Below are 26475 nucleotides of genomic sequence, written 5' to 3'. Positions count from 1 at the left end.
CATCCAGTATCAGTTCAGTTGCCTATGATCCTGAAACCACTAGGTTTTTAAAATTTGAGCAATGGCTTAGGCTGCATTTTGCATTTTTTTTTCCCACTACAACTCTCATTTGGCTATATGCTGAGTATTTTACAGCCAAGCCTATGAAATCTCTTCTGTACTTCATAGTCACATTAAAAAGCCATACCTGGCCTTCCCACAGAAAAGATGCTGTAAAGGTTCATAGCATTGGAGAAGTACTGTGGAATATTTAGGAATGTTAATTCTAGGAGTGAATAAAGACTTTTTTTTTTATCACTAATCATAAAAAAAAATCATTCCCGTCTAGCTGCTATCTTATCCTAAAACTTTAGGCAATGTGTTGCAGTGTAATCATGTGGATTTGAAATGTCAAGGACACTGAACTGGTACATTACAGAGAATTTGGAAAATAAGAGCATTCTCAGTAAGACTCAAGCTTCTGGCAGATGTAACATCTTAGGTATTCTCTTTCTCTGGTGACTCATGTGGATGGGTATTTAGATTTTAAAATGTTCGTTTGAACCAAAACTGAAACTTACATGTGCTATTATTGCCTTGTTTTTTTGCACCTGCAAAAACAATTGTGTAACTAAATGGGCCATTTTCATGGTATAAGCAGTTACATGTGACAGTTCTGTTTCTCCAGCAGTGAATGTAAGTGGTTAAATGAGCAGCAGTTGCACAATCCCAACACAATACTTTCTGCAGAGCTAGCAGTCTCTGTCTGAACATGTGTATAAAGCAGATACGGAGAAACTGACCAAACCTCCAAAGGGCAGCTTGCTTAGAGGGACGAAGCACACATACTTCTTCTCATCTGAAAAAACTTGGTCAAAGGATTGAAGAACACGCTCTTGCCAGACTTTGTGAACTCTGAAATAAATGTTCTACGTCTTGATCTTTCCATAGCCTGACCCAGGTTCTTGGACAGATTTAACATTTTTGTTAAAACCGGCTATTGGGCCTGACCACTTCCTTCCTTCCAGGGCTATTTTCAGAAGCAGAGAAACAGTGCCTCTGCACCTGTTGTTAGTGTAACTACAAAAGAAAACCTCCACGAAACCTTCATTTGTTCTCCCAGCAGGGTCAGCAGTGCCCAAGTCCAGGCAAGGGATAATACCTGTGGAGTTGGCCAGGGGCTCAGAGGCCAGGCAGCTTCACGGGGGAGCATCTCACCTACCATCTTCCTGTATGTATCTTTTGACTTGCAGCTTTGCACAGCCAGAGCTCCCTGCTTCAGGTCTGTGGCTGGCCTCATTGCTAAGGAGCACAGCTGAGGAACACAGCCCTATTGTCTTGACACTGGGAATGATGGGGCAAAGGGGAAGAGAAGCTCATGTGAGCAATTGCCTACCAGATACCTGACCTTGTTCCACTTGTTGGGATGTGAATACGTGATCGAGACCCCACTACCTCAAGAAGCTTACAGCCCCAGGGGAGATGGGCATCCACCCTCATACCTTTAGGGGAAGTCTACTGCAGCCTGGGACAGAAAGCAGGAGCTACTCCAGATCCCCTGGCATTCAGGTTCCTGTCCCTGGCTCCGATCATCCTGGCCATGGGTTTGCCATAGGATGGAGTTTCAGGATGAGATCTGTGGCTAAACCTCATCAGCTAAGCCAGTTTCTGCCTGCATTCTCTTTCCAAGCCCAAACTAGTATTGAGTCTTGATATCTGACCCCTACATGCCAGGAACTCATCTTGGCTATCTAACCCATCTTTGTTAAATTTTTCCTAACTTTTTGTCTTTCTTTAGAGAAATTTGGCAGAGAAGTGGGATCCTTATTTTCACCTTTTCTCTGGGTCTGTTTGTTCAAAGCTAGAATAACAGGGGACTCCTAAAGCCGAATGAATTTGATGCTCCAAGAATGACCAGGAAGAAGTGTGTTCTATCTCACACACTCAGGGCGGGGGGCTGCTTGGGACTTAACATTATTTTTCATTCATATGCAAAATACCACCCCAAAACACAGTTTCTCCGAAACACAGAATCCTGAAACCAAATCACTGATGTTCCTCATTTTTAAAATTTCTGTCTCTGTAGTGGTTACACAATAGTGTACTACACTTTGCATTTGGGGGGAATAAAGAATATGTCCATTGAATTTGTATTTCCTATGCTCATATATTTCTTCTTCTCTGTAAATTCATTTCAATAGATTAAACACGGTCTTTGGCGGTTGCTTCATTTAAACATGGAAAAAATGCTACAGATGGGTATGGATTTATTTAAGACTTTCAAACAGCCTCCTGGAAGCCTTTTCACCAAGGTGTGTTTGGTGCACTGGCTTCTCCCAATTTAAGGCTGGGCAGGAAGTACCTGTGACTGGATTTATAGTCCATAGTTGTGCAACGAGCTTTGCTATCAAGGGAGGGACCCAAGTACTGGCTGCAGAAAACGGAAAATACTGTTCTAGGGGTGGTTACACTGAAATTGCTACTTAAGCACACACACGTACGCATACACAGCCAGACCCATCATAAAACCGTATCAGCTCACGCAGATGCAAAGCAAATGAAGCGCCTGTCTCTTGAACTTCCTCTAAATAACAACAACAGGGTCTGGGCTTGAGTCCCCAAGATGTCCCAACTCACCTGGTTTCCGTCCTTGTGTCTACCTAAGCATTGGATAACTGGCTTCTTCTCCTATACTACTGGCAAGTATTACTCAGAAACAGTAGAGCTTCTCAGAAATATTTTAAGCATGATTCTATTTTTCCCCGGCCTCATCTTTAGCACTTAAATCGATGTCTCTGAATCCTGCTTTTTTGTCCACCTGGTGAGGTTCAGCCAGCGTGGTGACCGCCACAGAAGAGGAAGGCAACGGCCTGGGGCCTGCAGAGCTGCTGACCGAGGTAGGATGTGAGCTGGATGCTCTTTCTGGAGCAGGAAGAGGGAAGGGGGCAGAGAACCAGAGCTGCCCTAAACCCTCTGCAGGGACAGCTTCTGTTACTGCCTTCTTTTAAATTCACTTAAAAACAGGAGGACTAAACAACAGGATTTTGATATAAAGAACAGAACTCATTTACTTAGGACTTATGACTCCTCCTTTCACTAAGAAATTGACATAAACACCTTCCATGAAGGTGCTCCTCCCAGAAGCAGTCAGCCACCCATGTGCCGCCCTCTTCCTGCAGCACACCAACCAGCAACAGACTTCAGTTGATTTCTGTTCAGGGTGGATAATTTTACGACTGCTAATTATATCTGCAGCCACATAGAGAGATAGACATAAAAATAGCCCTTTGTCCTTTTACAAATCTAAGGAAATTTTCAAATATTAACTCGGCAATCTCCTTACAACCTCCCAGAGGTGGTAGGGTAGGCAAGTAAGTTTTCGTGTTCTAAGGAAGCATGAGAGGTTAGGGTGGTGGCTTTCTCAAGGTCAGGCCTACACCTAGAAATACCAAACAGGTGATGGGGACTGGTGTCCTTGAAGTCACACTGCTCTCTCCGGAGGACCAACCTTAAGTTTTGAGGGCAGGGCCTGCATCCAACTTCCTGGTCTTAGAAAGAAGAGTGACTAACACGGAGCATACCCCACTATTGAAAACTTTCTATCCGTGCACCCAGTGTGTGACAAACACAAAACTTTGATCATGAATATGATACTGTGGGTGAGAAAAGGAAAAACCTAGGTGGCTAGAATCTGCTCACAGTAGAGAACAGTGGAGTGGATTAACAGGCTCCCTCCACAGTCATTCCAGACTTGGGGTCCTCCCATGCCCATGACCCCTTCTTGCCCAGGTGACCGACAGAAAAGCATTTTATTTCATGTCTCCCATCTCCTCCACAGGCAATGGAGATAAACCCCTATTCTGAGCACAACTAGGATGAGCAAGAAGGTAACTCACGTAAGACAATCAGCACAGGGCCCAGTACAGGGTAGGCATTCAGCTGAGGAAGCCAATTTTAGCTTCACAGTAGGAACTTCCAGGGTCTCTTGTGGTTAACAAGGGGAAAAGTTTTGGCCCCAAAGAAGAAACATTTTGTTGGCCCTGTCCCAGGATTGTGCTCTAAGCAGACACAGACAAAGCCAGGAGTGATGCCCGTTAAAAATTTAACTATATATCATATTCATTTATTATCAATCCACAGGATAATCTGATTGCTACATGAGCTCATAAAAGCTTTTTTTCACCTTTACAAAATTAAAAAAAAAAAAAGTGCCACAAGGATGTAATAACAACTGCTGATAAACAAGAAAAGGAATCTTAAAATTATAAATTTGCTGTAGAAAAGATAAAAAACAATTATATTTTATTTAGAATTTTACCTTGAATAAAATATTCCCCTGTATAAAAAATAAAAAAGCTTGCTCTGGTTAGAATTAGAGTATTTTCGTCTTCAAATCTGGGAATTTGCATAATATTTCCATGATAGTTTTCCTTTGTACCGCGTGGCATTCAAGCATAGCAGATTAGAAAGATTTTTTTTTTCCTCCAAGCAGTCTTAAAAATGGGACATCTGTGGAGAGGTTCATTTTCTCCTCCTCCTCCTCCTCCAGGATGTGGATCACAGCCTCTGAGGGGAGGAAAAGGAGGAAAGGAACCGTGTGGGAGGGGATGGGAAGGGATGGGTGGAGGGTAAAAGGCAGAGAAGGGGACGATGAATGTGCTGTGGAATAGAGCAAGATCATAAGAAGGCCTATCATAAGTGCTTTAAGATAAGGTGCAGAAGCAGACTGCAGCGTCGCTAGTACTGCCCTATGTACATATTCACAAAGATTAAAAAATTCCAGCTAGTTCACATTTTCTCGTCCATTCTGAAGCATCCACTCCTCCACGCTGGCCTTGACCATAGGCAACGCAGCACCTCCACTGCCCGTGTGGCTGTTGGTCCTTGAACTTGAGGGAGTCGCCCTGGGAGATCCAGCAGGCTCTAGAGACACGCGTCTACCAAGGGGCTGGAGTCCTGAGTTAAAAAGAAGCTCCAGGGCTGGAGTTGAACACAGCAATCAATGTTCTATTGTCAAGGCTTTTTCCCTTAGATTTGTCTAAAATAGGTGTCAGAGAGAAAAATAAAACACAAACAAACAACAACACAAAGCCAAGAAATCCCAACAACCACCGGGGAGACTCAAGGGCTTAGCAGCTCTTGACACGGGCCTGGGCGATGTCTGACGTCTTCTTGATGACACTGGCCCGAGTCTCTCGGTCCCGACTGCTGCTGGATGCAGGGGTCACGGAGGGAGTGAGGGGGAGGTCAGGAAACGTGGGCCAAGAGCTGTTGTAAGGCACCGGACAGCTCTCCTCCTTGATGGTGACCTGGAGATCTGGCTTGTTGGAAGTGACGAAGGTCGCCATGCTGGGCAGCAGATAGGTGCTCCGTGTCCCCATGTTGCTGAGGTACTGTTTACCTTCAATGTTCCTCTTCCGCCAGTGTGGTCTCCCCTTTCAAAGAAAATAATCCAGATATGTATGTTCTTTTCCTTCCTCTGAATGCCTTTTTAAAAATGTGCCACCAAGGGTGGGCACAACCTGTAATCCCAGTAATTTAGGAGACTGCAGCAGGAGGATCACAAATTCCAGGCCAGCCTGGGCAACTTAGGGAGACCCTGCCTCAAAAAAAAAAAATTCACAAAAGGCCTGCAGTACAGTGCTTGCCCAGCATGTGCAAGGCTGGGTTCAATCTCCAGTTCTCATGTGTGGGTGTTAGAACCACATTTTTTTAAGTTAATGCAATGAACAAAAGCTTAGCAACTGTACATCCTTCAACTGAAATCTATACCCAGTTCTTCATACCCCAAGCAATGGTTTCTGTTCTCTTTTTATCAGTTCCCACTTGCTAACTCCAAGAAATATGGCTAAGGATATTCTATGAAGGCAGGAAAAGAAAGGGGAAGCTTGCTTTTCGACTCCTCTATGCTCTAGGCACCCACACAGACCATTCAATATGCTTCCGGCCATGATGGACAGTCGGTCAGGGCAACTTAGTCCTCACTGTTGGCCCAATTAGATCTTTGAGTCAACTTGCATTTTTCAGAGGAAGGGAAATGAGGAACTTGCGAATAGATAGCAAGTGCCTTTGATTGTTTTCAAATGTGCCAGCTTAGAGATGCAGGGTGTTCAACAAACAGGGGCCCTGTACAGAGGATGGCTTCATTCAGAGTAAAAGGTAATTTTCTGACCTTGAAGAAGCAAGTCAGGAATATATGTGAATGTAGCCACTGTCTTCTCAGAATTCCCACACTTTATTATAATGTATTGAAATCATTAATTGTGAAATCATTAATTCAACACACCATTAGCTTCTCTCTTCCTCTCCCTCACTCTCTGCTTTCTTCCTGTCACCCCCTTTTCTCTTTCCATCATCATTTACAGCCATTTCCTGCCATTGTGTGGGCCCAGCTATAGGAGGAAAGTCAGAAGCAGTCAGACTGGGAATCAAGATTGGACATCGCTCGCCTCTGCGCAGGATCACGGAGGGAGGGAACCCATGGATATGTGGAGGTAACCTTGCTAAGCTCTTCCTGGCTTGTATTTCTGGTCATTGCTTTTGGCCGGGCAGGACATTCTATTTCTGCTGGTGAATTAGGATGTTGACAGTGATAAGAATATCAACATTTCCTGGCCTCAATTTCAGTTTCCTTTTCCTGCTGTCATAGCCTCTCTTTCTGAGGATGACATTTTATCCCTTTTCCTCCCATTTGGTGCCCAACAATTTTATAATTTGAAATCTAGAAGGGTGGTGAATTTTAGGCTATGCATATTTTAACAGACACACAAAAACATCCAAAAGTAAAACATGATCACAAGCACAGGCACGTGGGTCGGAGCAGGAAGCAGGCTTACCTCAGCGCTCTCCTCATCGCTGGGCACGCTATCGGTAGTTTCGCTTTCTGTTCAAAGAGAGAAAAACATAGGACCATTATTTGTTCCTGTTGCTCAAGCTGTTTTGAAGCTCAGGCAGTGTTGATAAAAGATATATCAGCACTTCTTTTCCAAAAGAGAAATGGGTAACCAAATTCATCAACTCCCCCCTTTATAAGATCAAACACTTCTATGTGGACAAGCTGGAGTAAGTTTGAATGACTTGGGCCCCCAAGAGAAAGCAGATGGAGAATGAAGGGGAGGCACACTTTCCAAGAGCCAGCCAGCATGGGGTGCTGTCCCTGTGACGCCCTTTTCTCCCTATAGCTCTGGCCATGAAGCCCCATGCTGGTCCTCTTCCAGTCCATGTCAGTCATCATGGGGAAGTCCCAACTCAGAGTGAACATTTTCCAAGAAGTCTTCCTACATCATTCCCATTCTACTCAGACCCGCCTTTACCCCACATCTGGTTAGTCACTATCTTAGATTCTTAAGAGTTGCCTCTTCCACCTGGGTGACAGATTTTCAGGTGGCCTCAGATCGTCATCTGGTATTCAATTTTTTGGAACCTCCTCCTCTTGAGTGTGGGTGGGACCTGTGACTTGCTTTTAACCAACGGAATACAGCAAAGGATCCAGGTTTTACATCTCCATGACCATGTCACATAAGACGGAACCTGTCCTTTTGAGAAGACTCCTGCTTGCTGGTCCCATTGGGGAAGCTCACAAGGAAAAGGACCAAGGGCCAAGTCTGGTTCAACAACCGGTGAGGAACTAAACTCTGTCAAAAACCACCTGAGCTTGGAACTGAACCTCTTCCCAGCTGAACCTCAGATGAGACAGCAGCCCCAGCCAACACCCTGACGGCAGGTCAGTGAGATTCTGCTGCAGAGCACCCACCTGAGCCACACCTGGATTCATGATCCACAGAAACTGTGGGATAAGAACTGTGTATTGTGTTAAGCCATTAAGTCTGTGGTCACACTGTCATGAAGCAACAGATAACTAACCAGTTACTATCCTGATTCCACTTGCCAGTTGTGAGACACGGAGCCAATTTCTTAATTCCTGGGAGCTACATATATTTTTCTCATCTGAAAAAATACAGGGTGTCCTTCCCTTCCACCTTCCAAGGAGGACTATGTGATGAGTGAGTGAGAAGGTGTTAAGGAAAGGCCTACCATTGGACCTTGCACAGCACAGACAAGGAACTGGAGTTATTCAACAGCAAATTTGCGTGATAGGCCTGTTGAACAGAGTCAAAATGAATGCACTGAAGCTGGAACTTCCAAACCATAGGCTCTTAGGAATCTTTCCATTTGGGACATTTATATTTTAGTGGAGGCCTGAAGAGAAACTGTAATAATGGATATTTGTGGAGTGCTAGGGCCAGGCGGGGCCACAGCCTTTGCATGTAGGCTTTGTTTAGACCTTACAAGGATTCCAAGTTGGACAGCAGGTTACTATCGTCCCTCTACATGTAGAAATGCTAGTGTGTTCTAGAGCCTTCCACACTCTTCTACCGTATCCCTGATGAGGAACTGGCTTCCAATCTCACATCTTCCTTGTGGGACAAGATGGCTGCAGCCCAGACTTGAGTCCTTTCCACCACCCAGAGCATGAGCTACAGATCAGACTCCCTATACATCATTAAAGGCTAAAGAACAGACAACTCATGCCACAGTTGCATTCCTTGGCCCAACAGCAAGCCTGTGGACCCCACAGATCCCACAGGGCGCATTCAGCATGTTCTCAGCCATTGTTCTCCAGGAGCTCTGCAAAGGCCTGGGTCATAGCTAGGGCTGAGACATGAGCAGCCAAAGGACAGGCGTCTGCACTGCGTGAATGGAGCATATTTCCACAAAGCACAGCTGGAGCATCAGATGCCAAAAGAAGGGTCGAGGCTTAGCTGACAATGATCCCAGCTCCGAAGACCAAAGGACAACAAGAAGCACATGAAATATTCCAGACAGAAGCAAATGAAGAGCAATAGAAAAGGAAACCTCCCTCCAAACATAACCCCACACAAGCCCAGTCTCCAGAGGAGGCAAGAGGCTGGGCTGCCGCTCCCAAGAAGGAAAAGGAGGAACAGAGATGTTGAGAAACTTGCCAAAGTCACAGACTGAGTCAGCACAGAGGACAGAAAACAAAACTGCACTTCTGATTCCAGGGACACCCATCAAACACAGCAACTCTGCTTCCCTATTGGCTCTGGCTCTGGCGAAAGTTCAAGATCCCCTTTCCATTTTTATGCTTAGCTTTGTTTGTGCTCTGAAGCTCAAGTTTCCCTTCCTTCCAAGCATGCCAAGCCCCCTTCATTCTTAATGACCCTCCATAAATACCATGATCTTCCGTTCCTTTCCCTTCAAATAAAAATGTAAACAAATGCCACCCGGCATACTTTGGGGGCTGGAGCCTCAGGAAAATGAGCAATTGACACCAAGGTTCTGGGACTCTATCAAGCCCAAGCTGCAGTTACTGGAGGGTTTGGAAATCAGATCCTGGGTTAAGTGTCCTTGGTAAGCCAGGTGCTGGGGTACATCCCTGTAATTCCAGAGGCTTGGGGGGCTGAGGCAGGAGGATTGCAAGTTCAATGCCGTCTTCAGCAACTTGGTAAGGCCCTATGCAACTTAATGAGACCCTGTCTCAAAAAAAAAAAAAAAAAAAAAAAATTTAAAAAGGGCTGGGGATGTAGCTCAATGGCAAAGTGATTCTAGGTTCATGTTCTGGTAGCAAAAAAAAAAAAAAAAAAGACTCTTTGGTCTCCTTGCACGGACCATGAATATGATCAGAATGTCCATTTTCACTAAATACCCAGTTTTCAACTTCAGGGGGAAAGCTGTGGATGAGAAAATGAACACACTGATGTTTATTTCTCATGTTCTGGACTTTTGGTTTCAACGAACAGAGAAGCTGGTTGAAGACCTTCATTTCTAAATGAAGACGGACTGCTTCTGAAGTAGTTATGAAGATTCTAAATTAGAAACTAAGTGTTGTGGTTTGGATCTTAAATGTCTTTAAAGGATCACGTGTTGAAGACGTGGACCCCAGACAACGGCAGTATTGGGAGCTAGTGGAACCTGTAGGACAGGGGGCCTTCGCAGAAGGAAGTGAGGTCACTGGGGGCACTCCCCAGCTCCTCTTCTCCCACGCTCTACCACTGAGCTATACATCCAGCCCTTCAGTTGTTTCTCTCAGGTATTTTGTCAGTGAAAAAAGGCTGACTACCACACTGATGTCTCCAGCTTTTATTGTTTGAAAAAAGTGGCCTTGATGGAGACACCTGAGGTTCCCACCTAAGGACCCCAGAGTCTTCTCTCCAGACCAACAGTGGTTCTCAGGGCTACTCCCAAATGGCTGCTCAAAGTGCTCACTTCCTCTGTCTATCGGTTCTACTCTGCCACTGTCGTTTCCACGGTGACTTCTTACATGATAAATGAGTTCACTGCGGCTGCTGCTGCTTCCAGATTCATGTCACTCTGAAATACCAACACGCATTACTTCATTTTGCCTTTTGATTAGTCTGGATCTTGTAAAAACTAATTTCAAAAACAACAGAATAAAAACAATTAGAGTTGCTTTATAAGCATAATCCGAATAAGCAGGAAGTGCTGACACAATAGTTAATATGTATGTGAGTAATTCACTTAACTTTCTGGTTTATATCCCTGAAAGCAGCTAAAGTGAAAGGTCAGGAAGCAGTATAGATCAGATGACTTCAAAGATTCTTCCAGAGCATCAGTTCTAGGATGTACTGTCTGGGTTCACATTCTCCTTTAGCCCATTTTTTAAAAAAAATATATTTTTTAATAATGTTATATATATATTTTTTATCTTTATTTATTTGTATGTGGTGCTGAGGATTGAATCCAGTGCCTCACACATGCTAGGCAAGCGCTCTACCACTGAGCCACAGCCCAGTTTTTAACACCTCCCTGAGAATATACATTGCTAAGCCATTTCAGGAACATTATGGAGAGAAGAATGATTATGTAATGCGTTTTTGCACTATATGATACCTAGCACATTTTCTGCAAGGCTCTTGTTCAACAAAATAAAACTGACAAAGATTTCTTTCCATCAATCATTTCCTCAATTACTTTCACTAGAAGACTCAGCTGGATGGTTCAAATTAGAATCCCCTTAGTGTCAAAGCTAATGGATCTCTGTTCCACCAACAGCTTGAAAGCCTGATGTGGTTTCCTTAAGGACCCAAAGTCCTCGCTGATGGTTATTGGTCAGTATAATCTCTATTCTCTGGATTACAACCAGTTAATTCTTTGTATATTGCTTCCTTTTCAAGGCTATTCTCCACCACCCCCACACACACACACCACCCCCCAAATTCTACTGTGGTACTCTTTTACAAAGCCATCAATAACCTAATCTAATCCTGGTGTCACAGATCAGGCAAGAGGAACTTCATGGTAGACATGAAGTTTAAAAGAAAAAGAAAAAAAATTAAAACAAAAAGGAGGGCAAGAGATGTGGCTTAAAGCATTTGTCTAGCATGCATGAGGCCCTGGGCTCAATTCCTAGCACCACAAACAAACAAAATGACTATCCCTGAGTTTCCCTAGGTTGGGCTTTGGAACATTCCTTCCCAGTATGAAAATATTACAAATCAAACTAGAATTTTATGTTGTCTTAAAACATCCAATGCAAGTACTTCTCTGAGTATGTAACTGCATTCTGTCTCTTCTCTTTCTCACTGTGATATTTTAGACTGAGAAGGCAGATCTGCAAAACTGAATGTGGTTTTGTAATACTACTGGATTATATTTCATGACCAGTAGGGGGAAAATATAGCAAGTGACCTCCAACTAGCAATTTCCTTAACAGGTAAATGAATGCAAGTGGTTAGGAGGTTGAGTTGGGTTTGGATAGCCTGAACAAAGGAATTCTGTCATGAAAAACAGGCAAACAGCCCATTCTACTGAGGAACATAAGACTAAAAGACCTCTACTAGCCATGGTCAGTAACTGATGAATGTCTGTAAGCTCTAGAAAAGCAGCAGCAATGGAACATTTTGGCTCCATCTAATAAACTTCCCTCTCAAAGATTCTGGAGAATTCAGACAATGAAAACAATGGAAAGATCCAGAGGCCAGTCTGAAAAGCCAGGCTCCAACAAAACCTCCCGCTGCCGGTCATCCTGGTACTGGAATCCTTGTTTTGAAATCTATGCAAATATCCTGAAAAGGGTAATGAAATTTTCATTTCTCTCTGCAGGGATCAGCTAGCTGTTCTTGGGATTCTCCTGCTAAAGCAAAATGCCACTGCTGGAACCCCTGCAAGGAGAGATCTTTCCAGAATCCCCAAGGAAGACTTCAGAGAAGACCTGCTCCACAGGTAAACATGAAAGTCAACTCTCAAGCTCAAATACCCTTCCACCTGCCAAAAAAAAAAAAAAAAAAAAAAAAAACCCACTCATCCACATGGTAACAATGCCAGCAGCAACATGACATAGAAGAAAGCCATGGGATTTTTAGCCATAGTTATAAAAATATGAGCAAAATGTCTTAGTCCTTCACATTTCAGGTACCTCTACTCCATGGTTAAGACCTAAACACTCGTCTCCACCTCCTACAGTGGCTTCCTGTAAGTATCAAGGGAGCTCAGAGGAAGTGGATGTGTCCAGGGCAGCACTGCAGTGTGAGGGGTCAAGCCCAGGCCATTGGCATCAGCTACACACAGATGCTGTCTGTGCCACCAGTTTTTCATCCCTGGACAGACTGCTTAACCTGCTTAGGCTTAGATTCCTCATTTAAAAAAAAATCTTATTGTTGTTGTTATTATTATTTTGGTGGGGTTCTTTCTTTTGTTCTTCAAACCTAGGGCTTTGCTAATGCAAGGCAGACGCTTTGCTAGTGAGCTACATCCTAGCCCTAGATTCCTCCTTTTTAAAGAGAGAATAATGATGGTATTCCAGCTAACAGGGTTAATTTCTTGATAATTAAGCACGTCAGTCAACACCAAGCATCTAGCATATTCCCATGGCACAATAGACATGCAACAAATAATACAGTTATTGGAAACTGGCTAAGACCAAATCCGGCCTGGCACATAGAAGAGTTCAAAATAGGTCTGATGAATGAACAACTGATGAAAAGCTTACCACATTTGACAGATTATTCCTTTAGCCAAGGTTTGTTCCCACATTGCTTTTATGTTCCTAACACAAAAGCAATTTAGGACACAGGCTAAGTGAAATAAGCCAATTGCCAAAGGTCAAATACTACATGATTCCACTCATAAGAGCTACCTAGAGTAGCCGAATTCATAGAGACAGAAAGTAGATTGGTGGTTGCCAGGGGTGGGTGGAGGGGGAGTGTATAATGGGTACAGAGTTTCAGTTCTACAAGATGAAAAGAGTTCTGGAGACAGTGGTGGTTGGGGGTTGCCCAGTACCATGAATGCACTTAATGCCACTGAGTTATACATGGAAAAACAGCAAATTTGTGCTATATGTATTTTACCACAATTTAAAAAAGAAAGTAGGCACTCATGGAAGATGAGGTTAATTTAGTGTCTGTTAATATACAAACAACCAGGCATTTGAATCCACTCTCAATTGTCATGCTGTTTCTGTGCCAGTCACTGGGGTGGCACCCTAGCTGGAAGACACTCTCCCTGGCAGTCTGCAAAGAACACCAGGAAGAATCCCCAACCATTTCCTAGAGCTAACTGTAGTTTCCCAGGAGAGGGCCTCTGCTTTTTATTTTTAATATATGCAAGCAATAACACTGCTCAGAATTTAAATTTCCTAATTATAATTGAGTTCCAAAAAATTAAATGGAGATCATTAGGAAAATACAAGATGAAGTCATGTTGGTAAAGGAGCCATCATTTTTCTGAAACTGTTTCTAATCCTCTGACTCTGTCTGGACAGATTCCTGAAATTATGGGACCAGTTCTGTGGGGAATTAGAAATGGGTTCCGTTGTTTGGCCCTGTTGGAAGCTGAAATAGATAGGAAAAAAAGGGAGAAACCAATGGAAGTGACTGATAAACCTGGTGGAATGGAATGGCTTTAACAATGACTTTGAGGTCTGAAAGCTGACTTGAAATCCTGGCCCATACATTTAATGGCTGTGTGGGGCCCTTAGCATCTGAAAATAAAGGAATTGGAAAAGATGATTTCTAAGGTCCCATTCTAGCTTAATCAATTTGAGATTCCATTAAAACACCCTGTCAAAAAATTTAACTTTGATGAACCACCTTCCCCCAAGAAATCTTATTTGTTAGTCCTGGATGAACATGTCATGGGCAATCATGCAGAGAATGCTGTGAAAATGTTATCTAGCTGAAAACAAAAAAGTGTCCAAGATGATGCTGGTCAAGAAAATAAAATAACTCCAACAAGAAGAATTCCTAGGACAGAGGGGAGATGCTCTGTTGAGTGGTGAGATGGGGTGGAGCTAGACTAAAGGATGGCTCTTTCCTCTTCCCCCTTCAGTCCCCAGTTTTCCCTCCTGCCCACTCACCTGCGTAGGAAGACACGGGGGAAATCTGCAGAGGGTACAGCTCACTCATGCTGACTGGCTGCTCATCACTCTCGGTGGTCACCTCCACAACTTGGCAAATGTCTGGCGGATTAGTAACAATCTCTTGATCCTCGATGGTGCTGTCCAGATGGGACTGTCCTACAACTTCAAAGGAAAGAGAACCATCATGCACCACTGTCTCCTGCCCTCACAATTCTAACACACACTCTCAAGAAAGAAAATCTTCCCCCACAGAGACAGCTTGGCAGCCAGGAGTCAGATTCCTGGTCACCACATGTCGCCTGCCATGAAGCTGGAGAAGAGACCTGAGAGCTGGGTTAATATTATTAGAGAAGCCTCCTACCGTCACCTGGCTCCCAATGCAAGGTGGTGGTGTCCCACCTAGATCATCAAGAGTTTCAAACTCAATCCAGTCAGTCTGGATCCAGACCTAACCCCAGGCCAGATGTAACAGCGCTTTGAACTTGACCTATTCCTGCTCTCTGCTTTTGCTCAAGGAATATCCTGTACTTACTTTCTAAGAACTTTGGTCCAGAGAGATGTTATCAAACCTCAATGAGAAGAAAAAACCATGAAAATCCACCCCACTGTGTTATTTTAAAGTTATGGTATGGGAGAGGGGGCTCTATTCATACTCTCAGCTTCTTCCTTCTCTGAAAATGACCAATTGGCCAAAATACCAAAACAATGTTAAAAGTTGGCTCTCCAATTCTAACAAATATTAATTGCATCTCCAAAACAGAATGCTAAGATGAATTCTGACCATCGCTAGCTTTGAAACTGCCTCAATATTTTTTTATTAAATTTTAAATTTTGAAACAATTAAAAACTAACATTAGTTGTAAGAAATAATACAGAGAGGGTAAGGAGCTGTAGCTCAGTGGCAGAGCACTTGCCTAGCACGTGTGAGGCACTGGGTTTGATCCTCAGCACCACATAAAAATAAATAAAATAAAGGCATGCTGTCCATCTACAACAACAAAAAAATTTTTTTTAAGTTTAAAGAAAGAAAGAAAGAAAAAATACAGAGAGATCGTGTGTGCCCTTTAGTCTATTTCCTCCAATGGTACCATCTTATAAAAACTAGAATTTGATATCACAATCAGATACTGACATTGGTGAAAGTCCACCATCTTGTTGGGATCTCCTCAATTTTACTTGTGCTCCTGTGTGTGCGTGTGCATGTGTGTATACTTAGTTCTATACAATTTTTAACACATAGGTAGTTTCAAATACCTACTACTACAGTCAAAATACTAACAAGTTCCGTGAAAGTATTTCTCATGTTACCATACCCACTTTCCTTCAGGACTTCCCTGTCCACTGTCTTCTCCCTAGCCCCTGGCAACCATTCATCTGTTCCATTTCTATATTTTTTGTTATTTCAAGGATGTTACATAAATGGACTCATACAGTAATCCTTTGGGATTGGCATTTTTCACTAGCATAATTTTCACCAGCATAATTCCCTGGAGAGTCACCCAAGGTCTTATGTATGTCAATAGTTGGTTCTTCTTTATTGGCCGAGTGGTATTCCATGGTATGGTGTACTTCATCTGTTTTAACTATTGACCCACTGAAGGATGTCTGGGTTGATACCAGTCTTTAGCGATTACAAATAAGGGTGCTATGAACGTTGGTGTTCAAGTTCTGCAGGAACATAAGTTTCCATTTCTCTGGGATAAATGCCCAAGAGTGCAACTGCCAGCTCATATGGGAATTGCATGTTGAGTTTTACAAGAAACGGCCAAACTGTTTCCCAGAGTGGCTGTACATTTATATTCTCACCAGCAATGACTGAGTCATCTAATATCTCTGTGTCCTTACCAGCATTTAGCATTGTCATTATTTTTTATTTTAGCCATTCTGATAGGTAAGTAATGATATTCTATTGTGTTTTTAATTTAAATGTCCCAAATGCCCTGTCCTAATTTTACAGAGAATTGACCTTATACTCCTGTTGGCAGTTGATTAGATGAAATGTCCCTGAAAATTGGCTCCAATTAATAAAGGAGAAGATAATAGCATAGTAATTGGGAGATAGAGCAATATTTTCCCAAGGTCCTCAAAAGCATTCGCCACCATAATCGATGTTATACTAACAATGTGTGTAAGTTCTTTTAACATTTAAACCCATGAGAATGACAGGGAAACCATCATTATCCTGTTAAACATGAAAACACTCCAACATAGAGAGGGAGAGTGTCCTGTTCAAACTCACACAGCTTGGATTCTATGCAGTGCCCTTTGTTCCTGTCCTTTTCTTCCCACTTCTGCAACTATACAACATTCAGGTTAGGCAGGAAGGAGCCCCATTGCCGTCTCCTGGAATTGGGAACTGGCTCTTGTTTCAGTCACTCAAAGTTTCTTATTGGCGCAAAGTTGTTTTAAGTCCCTGTTGTAATTACTTTGGGGGTGATGAGAACCTTATCTGATTTCTACTCAGGGAAGGTTTCAGAGTACAGTGGGAATTCCTAGGTTTTGTAACAAAGAAAAGAAGGCACCGAAGAGGCTGGGAAAGGGGCTGGGGATGTGATAGGAGTTCACAAAGCCACAGCAAACAGAATGGAAGGGAAATGGGATTCTGTTAGGTTTTCCTGGCAGGGATATAATTAAAGAAGAGGAGAACAGGCTATTTATGGCAAGCAGACTCCCAAATTCTGCTTACACCCTTCAGACTATCTCATTTGAGTGTGAGGGCATGGATTATGCAGGTCACCAGGCTCCGACTGAGTGCCCACAAGGACCCCTCCCAAGGTTTCCTTTGCCATTTCTCCCTAGTCAATATAGTGGCAGGAAAGGAAAACAAAGTCCTATCCAGTCCCGTGTCCTAAGAGGCACTTGGTGGGTGGACACAGAAACCAAGCAAGCACTGTGTGTGTGTGTGTGTGTGTGTGTGTTTGAAGAGGGAGGGCACCATGCAAAGTCGAGCGCACCAAGGCAACAAAGGTCTCATGGAGCACCTGCTTGCAAGGTCCTTGTTATCCAGTACCTTGTTATCCAAGGTCCTTGTTATCCAGGAGGGGCGGCAAGAGAGCCCCAGCGACAAGAGGGTTGCTAAGGAGTCTAGTAAGCGATTGGGCAGCACCGAGTGAGCTAAAGCTTACAGCAGTGAATATGTAGAAGGAGGGGAAGGCAAGAGGGAGAACACACGATGAAACCTGAGGAGCTGAAGTATTTCTTTCCAGTTCAAGGAATTCAGTGAGAATGGGAGGTAGAGCAATGGGAGTTTGTTGGCCCCTGGCATTTTGCCAATAGTATTGGTTGAGAGGTGAGCCATTAAGATGATGCTGGATTGATTCAATTGTATATTAGACCTTTACTGTTCGCCTCAGCCTGCTACTTCGGAGTTCTCTCGGGATTCCTGGAGAGTTCACATTGGTTGGGGAAGTGCCAGAGGAGGGATTTCCGGTTGGTAGTTCCTGGAGGAGCGGTGTGGGTGGCGTTTGGGAGAGTTCCCGGGGAGCGTGTGTGGAGTGTACTGGTGGAGTTCAGAAATAAAGTTTGTTCCTGCTTCAGTGGCTCGTGATTTGAGCCCAGCCAGACTGCGGCAGGAGTTATCCAGAATGCCCATTTTCTGGAGCCTTCTTGATCACTCCAGCACCTACAGACCTGTGTCTGCTCTGCACACCTCTCACTCTCTGTCCTTGGAACTCAGCCCAAACTACACCATGACAGGACCTTGTGGCATTCCTTGACTTTCTGTTTCATATTTCTTGTTAATTCTGTAAATTTTCACCTAACTTTTTAGCTGTATATACCATATCTCTTCAACCCAATCATGGCTCCTGAGAGCTGAGAACCAGCATTAGAACTTTTGCGTTCTGTCAGGACACATACTCACAGGTGGCACCAGGGAGGAGCGACGAATCTCCGCCCAAAAAATACATGAATGGAAGGTGGAGGCTCACAGGCTAGAGATGGGATCGTGCAGAAATTCACAACTTGCAAATGTGGACTGTGACAGTGCTTTCTAGAACGTTTCAAGATTCACAGCCAATGGACTCTTTTCAACCTAAATGCAGCAATGAAGACATAGCAGGCTATGCTGCTGTGGGGGGGCTAGGGGAGAACATGTTTTGGGGTGTCAAAAATGTTCTGACTGGAATATGGTGGTCACACAACTGAGTGTATCTGTCAAAACATAAAGAACTGTACCCCCACAAAAGGGATCAGGGCCCTATATTTCACTTAACATATATGATCTCAGATGAAAAAAGCAGATCAGTGCCTGCTCAAATTTTGAGAATATCCCGAATGCTGGTGACTAGGACAGAAGAGTAGTAAGCTTTGGTTTTCTGGGCCAAGATCTAGAAAGCCCGTTTTTATAAGTACATTATCTCCGAGGCCACGCTTCCCCCGTGGGAATTCGCTGCTGCATGCCTCAGTAAGGGATGAGCACTCCTCTCCATCCCAACCTCACTGAGGGCACTTTAGGAAATTTCCAGCTTGAGACAAAGCCCATGGGACAAGCAGGGAAATCAAAACATTTGAGATTCTCTCTAGATGCGCTTCACTGCCATCACTAATCTGTCTCTCTCTGTGGCCGTCCTCTGGGCACTGGTCAGTGACCTGACTGAAAATATGAACAGGAAACCTAGCTTTCTGAGCTCATGCCTTAGCCTCTCCTGCCTGTCTGCCCCCCCCCCCCACACACATCTCTCAGTCCTACAGGGAAGGCACAGTCATGATCCTCATTTTAGACAAAATGAAATAACAGCATGAGAACTAAATACCTAATTCAAGGTCAGACAGCCAGGAAGTGACAGAACCAGGATTCAAGGTCAGCTTAACCTGACCCCCAAGTTTCTACTCCTCTGTGACACGGTCTCCCTAACACAAAGCATTAATGAAGTTCAATCTGAGCTCTTCTCCAGCTTTCTAAACCCCTCTGAGGGGAAAAACTGCAGTTTCACCTTAATGAATCTTTGAGCCCCTAACCACCAGTGACATTTCTTTTCAACAGTTCTCTAATGGCTGGAGGAGCTAGAAATCCACCAAACTCCTCCAGCTTTGTAAGATCAGCATATCATGCAAATTCAGCCACAGGAGGGTAATTTTATCTCAATCTAGTTGCCGGAGAATTACAACAACATTATTCATGGCTGGTTACTGATGAACCGGTTTGATAGCTTGAAAGGTCATTCTTACTTTATTAACAATTGTTGACTTAGTGTAGGGCTCCACCTGAAAAAGCAGCTCACTCCCAGGCTTAAAAGCTGAGACTATTAAAAACAGAAAGGCCCTTGGAGGTGGGTTTGTCCTATCGTTTTACATTTGAAAAAGCTGAAACTGGAGGCCAGGTAAATTGCCAAGGTCACCCAGGTGGCCACAGAGTCGAGAATTAAACTGGCCAGCAAAGCTTATGAAATCAGACCATCAGCATCAACCACAGGGTGAAATTTCCCCTGGACCTTACTTGAGAATGTGAGTGTTGGAACCATTAATACCAGCCCTGATGACGCAGCTTATGGAGGCTACTTTTCCTACTCAACACACTTTAATTTGATTTTGATAATATCATAATCATATTTACCACCTTCTACCCAGAGAATGATTCATCCATGTCTCCTTTCTTCCTCACTAAATCTCTGTAAGGTAGACAGGATCAATATTATTATTTCTGTTTAAATATATATTTAAATTTCTGTTTATATATCTTTATTTCAATTTTATAAATAATAATAAATGTGTTATTATCAATTTATATGTAAATTGGGTGTCAGAGAGGTTAGGGCATTTGCCTGAGATCTCACGGTAAATAAAAAACTTCAGAAGTAGCACGAGAAACCAAGTCCTTTAACTTCTAATCTAGTGCTCTTGTCTTTATAAAATACAGCCATATCTATATTTTGTAAAACATAACCACTACTGGTTGAAGAACAATGGTGGGAGAGTTAGCAACTTTAGACACAGGGGTCAGACCTTGTGTGGGTTCGCTGCCCCGGCTGCCTGGGCTGCTTGGGCTGCCTGCTATCCCCACCTCAACAGGTAGGGACAGGCACAGGCACCTGTGACTAGTGGGGCAGGCAGCTTCACCCTGTGAGAAAACACATCACTTGCTACTATACAATAGGGTCCAAACACTGCTTCCCAGTAAAAACTCAGCAGAAGCTGGGCATGGTGGTGCATGCCTGTAATCCCAGCAGCTCAGGAGGCTGAGGAAGGAGAATCACAAGTTCAAAGCCAGCCTCAGCAACAGCAAGGCACTAAGCAACTCCAGGAGACCCTGTCTTTACGAGGGCTGAGGATGTGGCTCAGTGGTCGAGTACCCCTGAATTCAATCCCTGGTACCAAAATCAAAACAAACAAACAAACAAAAAAACCCAGCAGAGAGTGAATCAGTATCTCAGGGGTCAATGATCTGGGAGCAAAAATTTGAGTATGAGACATGTTCAGGTGGCAGCTTCACTTAGCAACGGAATCGCAGGAGCCTTAGTGGCTGCTCCACACTAATGAAAGCCACCACCAACCTCATTTTCCCTAATGGCCACATGTGGATTGCACTGTTCAGAATAATTCAAGTTTAAAAATAGGCATAAAAGTCACAGGAAGAGACCAGGTGATGCCAGCCTTGGGGAGAACTTGGGCCTTTGCCTTGGGAGCAATGGTGACAGGGTACTACTGGCATTTGAAACAAATCACTCTGTTTAAGGAATGAAAGAGAGAGAGCAAGCGAAGCCCAGGTGAGAGCCACAGTACAACTAGCAACCGTCAGAACTGAAAGGAGGTGAATTTGAGAAACACAAGAAGGAAAGACCCGTGAATTATCAATAACGTGGAGACAGCAAGGAATAGGGAGAAGGAGAAAAAAACATCAAGCCTCGGGGCTTGGGATTGTGGCTCAGTGGTACAGGCACTCGTCTAGCACATGCGAAACCCTGGGTTCGACTCAGCACCACATAAAAATAAATAAATAAATAAAATAAAGGTATTGTTTCCAACTACTTCCAAAAAATAAAAAATATTTTAAAAAACCCTCAAAAAAAGACAACAGGTTCCTTGATAAACTAAAACTTCGTAAGGTTGAAAAAAACAGTTGCCAAACTCCAGCAGCAGGGCTCCCAGTTAGCACACAGAGACTGTCCTATCCGTGTGCCAGGCTGTCCCAGGCCCATTCTGCCCTGGAAGAAGAAATATGCTGTCCCCTCTGTGTCGGAGGGTACTGGGGTCTTGATTCACTCTTCACATGCAGCTTCATATTGCCAAGAGTTTTCCATGGGTCCTGATAAAAAGTGGATGCCCTGTCTCTGGCCCCTATCCCTAATAGCTCGGCCCTCCCAGGGGAAGTCCCAGGGCACAGCTGCTAACCCTGTGAAAACAAGCACAGAAGATCCCTTAAAAGGGGTGCCCTCCTTCTAAAGAACCACCCCAAAGCTACTTCCTATTCTAGAGATGCAATTTCACACCTTAAGCACCAGGAACAACAACAGGAGACAATAGAAATGGAAAAAATGGAATCACACCTTGAAGCGGGGTCTCATTATCACCTTTGTTCATCCTCAAAATCTCATAATTCTGGTGCCAGAGGCTGCCACCCTGGAGTTCTAACTGGGAGGCCTTCATGGGGGACACCAAAGTGGGTCTCTACATTGTGAATCTGTTCTCCCCTCCTTCTGCCCCCCTCTATTGACAGCTGGGTTTCTAGGTTGGGGCTAAAAAAGCTACTTAAACTTTGCTTTAGATAAAGTTAGTCAAATTGAAAGCAACTGCCAGGAGTGTGCACTCAAAGGTGCACTCTGGGCATCCAAAATTAAGACAAAATTCAAAATACATCACTTCCTAATTGCTGTTATGTCTAGTCACTCTGGTTTTGCTTTATGAACTTCAGAGTGATGAATAGCATCTTTTGTTTCCAGTGATCTTTGCTTTATGGAAGGGTGGGGTCACCTTTTATCAAGCAACACAATGGGACTGTAAAGTACTGCCCAGGCAAGTCAGACAGAATGTCCTCTGCACCTGCAAACTTCTTAGGCTGGCCTGGAGAGCATTTCCATACAGCTCAGCAAAAGCACTGCTAACCTTGGCAAGAGGCCAGCACGCACTGTCAGAACAATTCCACATGTTGCTGGCTTCTTCCATTTCCTAAACCAGAAGTCAACACACACACACACACACACACACACACACACACACACACACACAACAAAATTCAATGCTAAAGAAATTTAAAAATAAAAAATAAGGAGTTTTCTTTTTTTCTTCCCTCCTCTTAAAGGGAAATCAGGGATAGGTCTTTTGGGTGCTAAGCTTGGGCACTTAACCAGACAGTAGTGAAGGGACCTTTGGAGACTAGTTTCGGTATGGAGACATCACACTCCCCTCTGGTGTGCACAGCTGGCTAATTCTGAAAATACATCCAGCTGTTATGGAGAGAGTGGCAAGAGCAGGATACAGCCCTCTGACAATTCCTGGGTGTGTGTTTCTGCGATGCTTTGTGGCAAGAATAAAAGCAAAACATTGCAGCAATGAAGCAAGAGTTCGTTTGTCAGGGCAACAGTACCTTTCACATTTTACACAGTTATTCACATAGAAAGGAAAACAGCCAAGTCTGTCCAGAATAAGAATGTACTAGTCGGGCTGGGGTTGTGGCTCAGTGGTAGAGCGCTTACCTAGCATGTGTGAGACACTGGGTTCGATCCTCAGCATCACATATAAATAAATGAATAAAATAAAGGATCATCAACAACTAAAAAATATATATTTAAAAAAAGAAGAATGTACTAGTGGCTGGCCTTCCACTGAATTCAGTTGTTGATTTTCAATCCATTTTCCTAAAGAGCTCTGAGACAACATACATACTGTCATATTAAGTACTCATTTCAGCTTCTGATTTTAATCTTATAAATGTAGTTCAATAAAGTAGGATGAAAAACACCTTATAGCTTTCACCCAGAGGCCTGAACAGAAAACTGAAATGATGTCTGGGTTCAGAAACCCAGGACCTGAAAGCAAGAAACTGTCATTTTTAAATAGAGCATTTTGCAAGGTAAAGAGAGACAGAGCAACAATATCTCAAATGCCAGAGTGGCCTTGGGATGCAAATCCCCGTGTTCCTCCTCTCTCACAACAAATCACGATGCCAAAGATGGCTCATTAATAATCACATGGGAGGCTGTGAGGAAAGAGCACTGTTAAGTGCTCATTGACTGAGATGGTACCACAGTGAGCAACGATTGCAAATTACCCTTCTGTTTAAATACTTCATGAATCAACTTATATATAATTACATACCTTCCTAAGGGCCATCAATTAATGAGAAAAATATCCTCAAACTCATTTTGCTGCTTGTTGTTATGAACTTGTTATTAACACCAGGAAGTCACTTAATCCAGTAGGTGAGTCTCTAACCAGAACTGGCCACTATCTTAGTACCAGGAGAGAGTACAGCCCCTTTCCCCTCACAACAGCCCCAGGCCGCACCAATCACACAAGAGGGTGAAAACAACCTACAGAGAACTTACACCCTGAACACTCAACCAAAATGATTTTTAAAAAGTGGATCTGGAGGACATTAATGCCAAGAGAAATAAGCCAGACAAATACTGCGTAATTTCACTTATATGTGGAATCTAAAAAAGTCAATTGCATAGGAACAGAGAGAAGACAGGTGGTTACAGGAGAATGGAGGCTAGGGTGGAGAGGAGAAGGAAAGGGAAGATGTTTGATCTAATACAGGGTCCCATGTGCACTGGAGGAATAAGCTTTAGTGTCCAAATGCACTGCATAGTGACCACAGTTAATAATAATGTTCTGTACAACCACAAGAATGGAATCCTAATTAGAATAAGTTATACTCCATGTATGTATAATATGTCCAAATACACTCTGCTGTCATGCATATCTAAAAAGAAATAAAAAATAATAATAATGTTCTGTATATTTCAAAATGTCTAAAAGAATAGATTTTTGAAAACATTTTTAAACCTCAAAAAAAAAAAAGAGAATAAGTGGTTGAAGTAACCGATGTGTTAATTAGCTTTTATGAATCTTTCTACAATACATGTATAAATCAAAACATTATCCTGTATCCCATAAATACATGCAAGTATTATCTGTCAACTAAAAATAAATGTAATAGTAAGGTTTTAAAAAGTAAAGAAAACCCTGATACAACTCTGGCTTTGTTTTGGCATATCATCTGAGGCTGATCTCACCTCATAAATAAAGGAGGACTTCCCCAAACACCAACCATTTCACTCAAAATAAGCTGAATATTAAGAAAATGTGCCTGGAGTTGGGCAAACATCTTCCTGTTTCTAAAGGGCTCAAGGGGCAGCATGCACCTTTCAGGGAATCTTGCTGAGAAAGGCAAGCAGTGCAGAACCAGGGGGTGGGGAGACGCAGCCACAGGGGCAGAAGGAGGTAAAGGGTGGGACATCAAATGAAGGGGTCCAGGAGGGAGGAAAGCTGGGCTTCTGGTGGGCAAGTGGCTTTACTCACGGGGCCTGAGCTTCTTCCCTGGGAAGCAAGAAAAATGTTTAGTCTCCGGGATCCCTCTGGGCTCAAACCCTACTGTGGGACTTACTGCCTCCATCCCAGTGTCAAGTCTGGGTGCTGGCACTGGGGGAAAGGCCAGTGTCATGAGCTGTGTGTGGACTATGTTGCACATCGTAGCCTACCGAGGGGATAAGTGTGGCACTGGGAACATCCCGTGGGACCCCCACAGGGATTGATCGTTTGATGCAGGTGAACTTCCCCCTCAAGCTCTGCTATGTCCCACACAGCACCTGTGATGGGTTTGACCTGACAAGATGTCAACCAACCTGCTGACTGTAAGACATCATGAAGCAAGACTCCGGTAGCCCCTTAAATAAACCACCGAGCCATCTTTTTGCTGCCTAGTTCCAGGGCCCACCCATGTAGACTAGATCTATCAGGGGCTTCACTCTTGTAAATATACTTCTAAATATCTGTGTTTCGTCATTCACTAGTCATTTGAGACTTCAAGTTTTAGGGTGGCTTACATTCTCCTGGGCAGGAAGAAGACCCAAATGAGACTCTGGCCATCACCCATGTTAGGCCAGGCTTTCTGTTTGCCTCACACTGCATCTGTCAAAGACCTCAATGTTTAAGGAAGTCTCTGCATATGCAAGTCTACTCCCCAAACCCCAAAACCAAGGGGAACAAGGAGATGTTATTTATACCCTGTGTGGCCTCCTGTCACTGTCAAACTGAGTATCTAGAAATGAAGGTGCCCAGGCAGGAAGTTGGCTTTTAAAGCTGTGTTTGATCTCTCTGGTTCTTATTAAACATCAGGAGCCCTGTTGGAACAAAGTTAAATGGACCAAAAGGTACCCGAGGGCCACAAAGCCCCAGCTCCGAATTCTAGGAAAAAGTCACATTGACTACTGGCCTCTACTCTTGCATGAGGTCCCCACCACCCATTCACCACAGCATCCCGGACACTGCTAAGATGAGTTCATGGCTTGTCACCTCCTTCTCTAAAATCCTCCAAGGGAGGGTGTTTCCATTATGTGAGTATGTAAAACACCTGGGCACTTCACGTTCTGGGTCATACTTCAAATTAAAAAAAAAAGAAGAAGTTTTAGAAAACATCCTCCAGCAAATTTAAGATAAACCCCAACCTCCTTCCCTGGAGCATCCAAAGGCCCCCTTGACACCTCCCGCCCCCCTCTGAGGGGACACAACTGTGCTCCCTACACTATGTCACACTTGCTTCTTTCTGTTCCCCCAGACACTGAGGGCATCCTGCCTGCCCCATGTCCCATGCTGTTCTTCACACCAGTCTGCAGGGAAACATCACTCCTGGGACCTCCCAATCTAAATCTGACTCAAGGCTATTCTCTCCCATCTCTTTGTGCTCTTCCTATGAGGTTATATACTACAAATGGGAATGCAGTCGATACCTGTGGATTTACTTGCTTACTATTTGTGTCCCTCCATGAAAACAGGAATCGGGCCTGCCTTGTCCCCCCATCCACTTCCTGCTAAGAGCACTGAGTCTGGTTTGTGCTCAGAAGTACCTACAAAAATCACACGGTGCATCTCTGGCAACAGGTCTCTGTGCCTCAGTTTCTTCACCTGTAAAATGAGCACCACCTTGGAGGCAAGCAAGCCAAGGAGCAGCTGCTGAGAGAAGGCGCAAGGGCCATCTTCCCCTTCCTTGTTTCCCA

The 26475-nt window shown here is 43.7% G+C and overlaps 1 protein-coding gene and 1 long non-coding RNA gene across 7 annotated transcripts in view; one reads left to right on the top strand and one right to left on the bottom strand.

The window, feature by feature from the left end:
• Positions 1–2510: 2510 nt before the first annotated feature.
• On the top strand, positions 2511–14424 carry LOC124075557 (uncharacterized). The gene is made up of 4 exons (XR_006846095.2): positions 2511–2876; positions 6345–6473; positions 12064–12183; positions 14290–14424. It is a non-coding gene; the product is annotated as an uncharacterized LOC124075557 (long non-coding RNA).
• Positions 4249–26475, bottom strand: part of Irf2 (interferon regulatory factor 2) — an 86721-nt gene continuing 64494 nt past the window's right edge. For all 6 annotated transcript variants that reach the window (XM_046419048.2, XM_046419046.2, XM_046419050.2 and 3 more), the window contains 3 exons: positions 14318–14482; positions 6816–6862; positions 4249–5414 (listed from right to left, as the gene is read on the bottom strand). In XM_046419048.2, coding sequence (XP_046275004.1) covers positions 5109–5414; positions 6816–6862; positions 14318–14482 — 518 coding nt within the window. In that variant the 3' untranslated portion in view covers positions 4249–5108. The remainder of the gene's footprint in view (positions 5415–6815; positions 6863–14317; positions 14483–26475) is intronic.

This window comes from Marmota monax, unplaced genomic scaffold (genome assembly GCF_021218885.2).
Source record: "Marmota monax isolate L192 unplaced genomic scaffold, Marmota_monax_Labrador192_F-V1.1 WCK01_AAM20220418_F8-fsc00113, whole genome shotgun sequence".
NCBI classification, from domain to species: domain Eukaryota; kingdom Metazoa; phylum Chordata; class Mammalia; order Rodentia; family Sciuridae; genus Marmota; species Marmota monax.
This window is presented reverse-complemented; position numbering and strand designations above follow the sequence as displayed.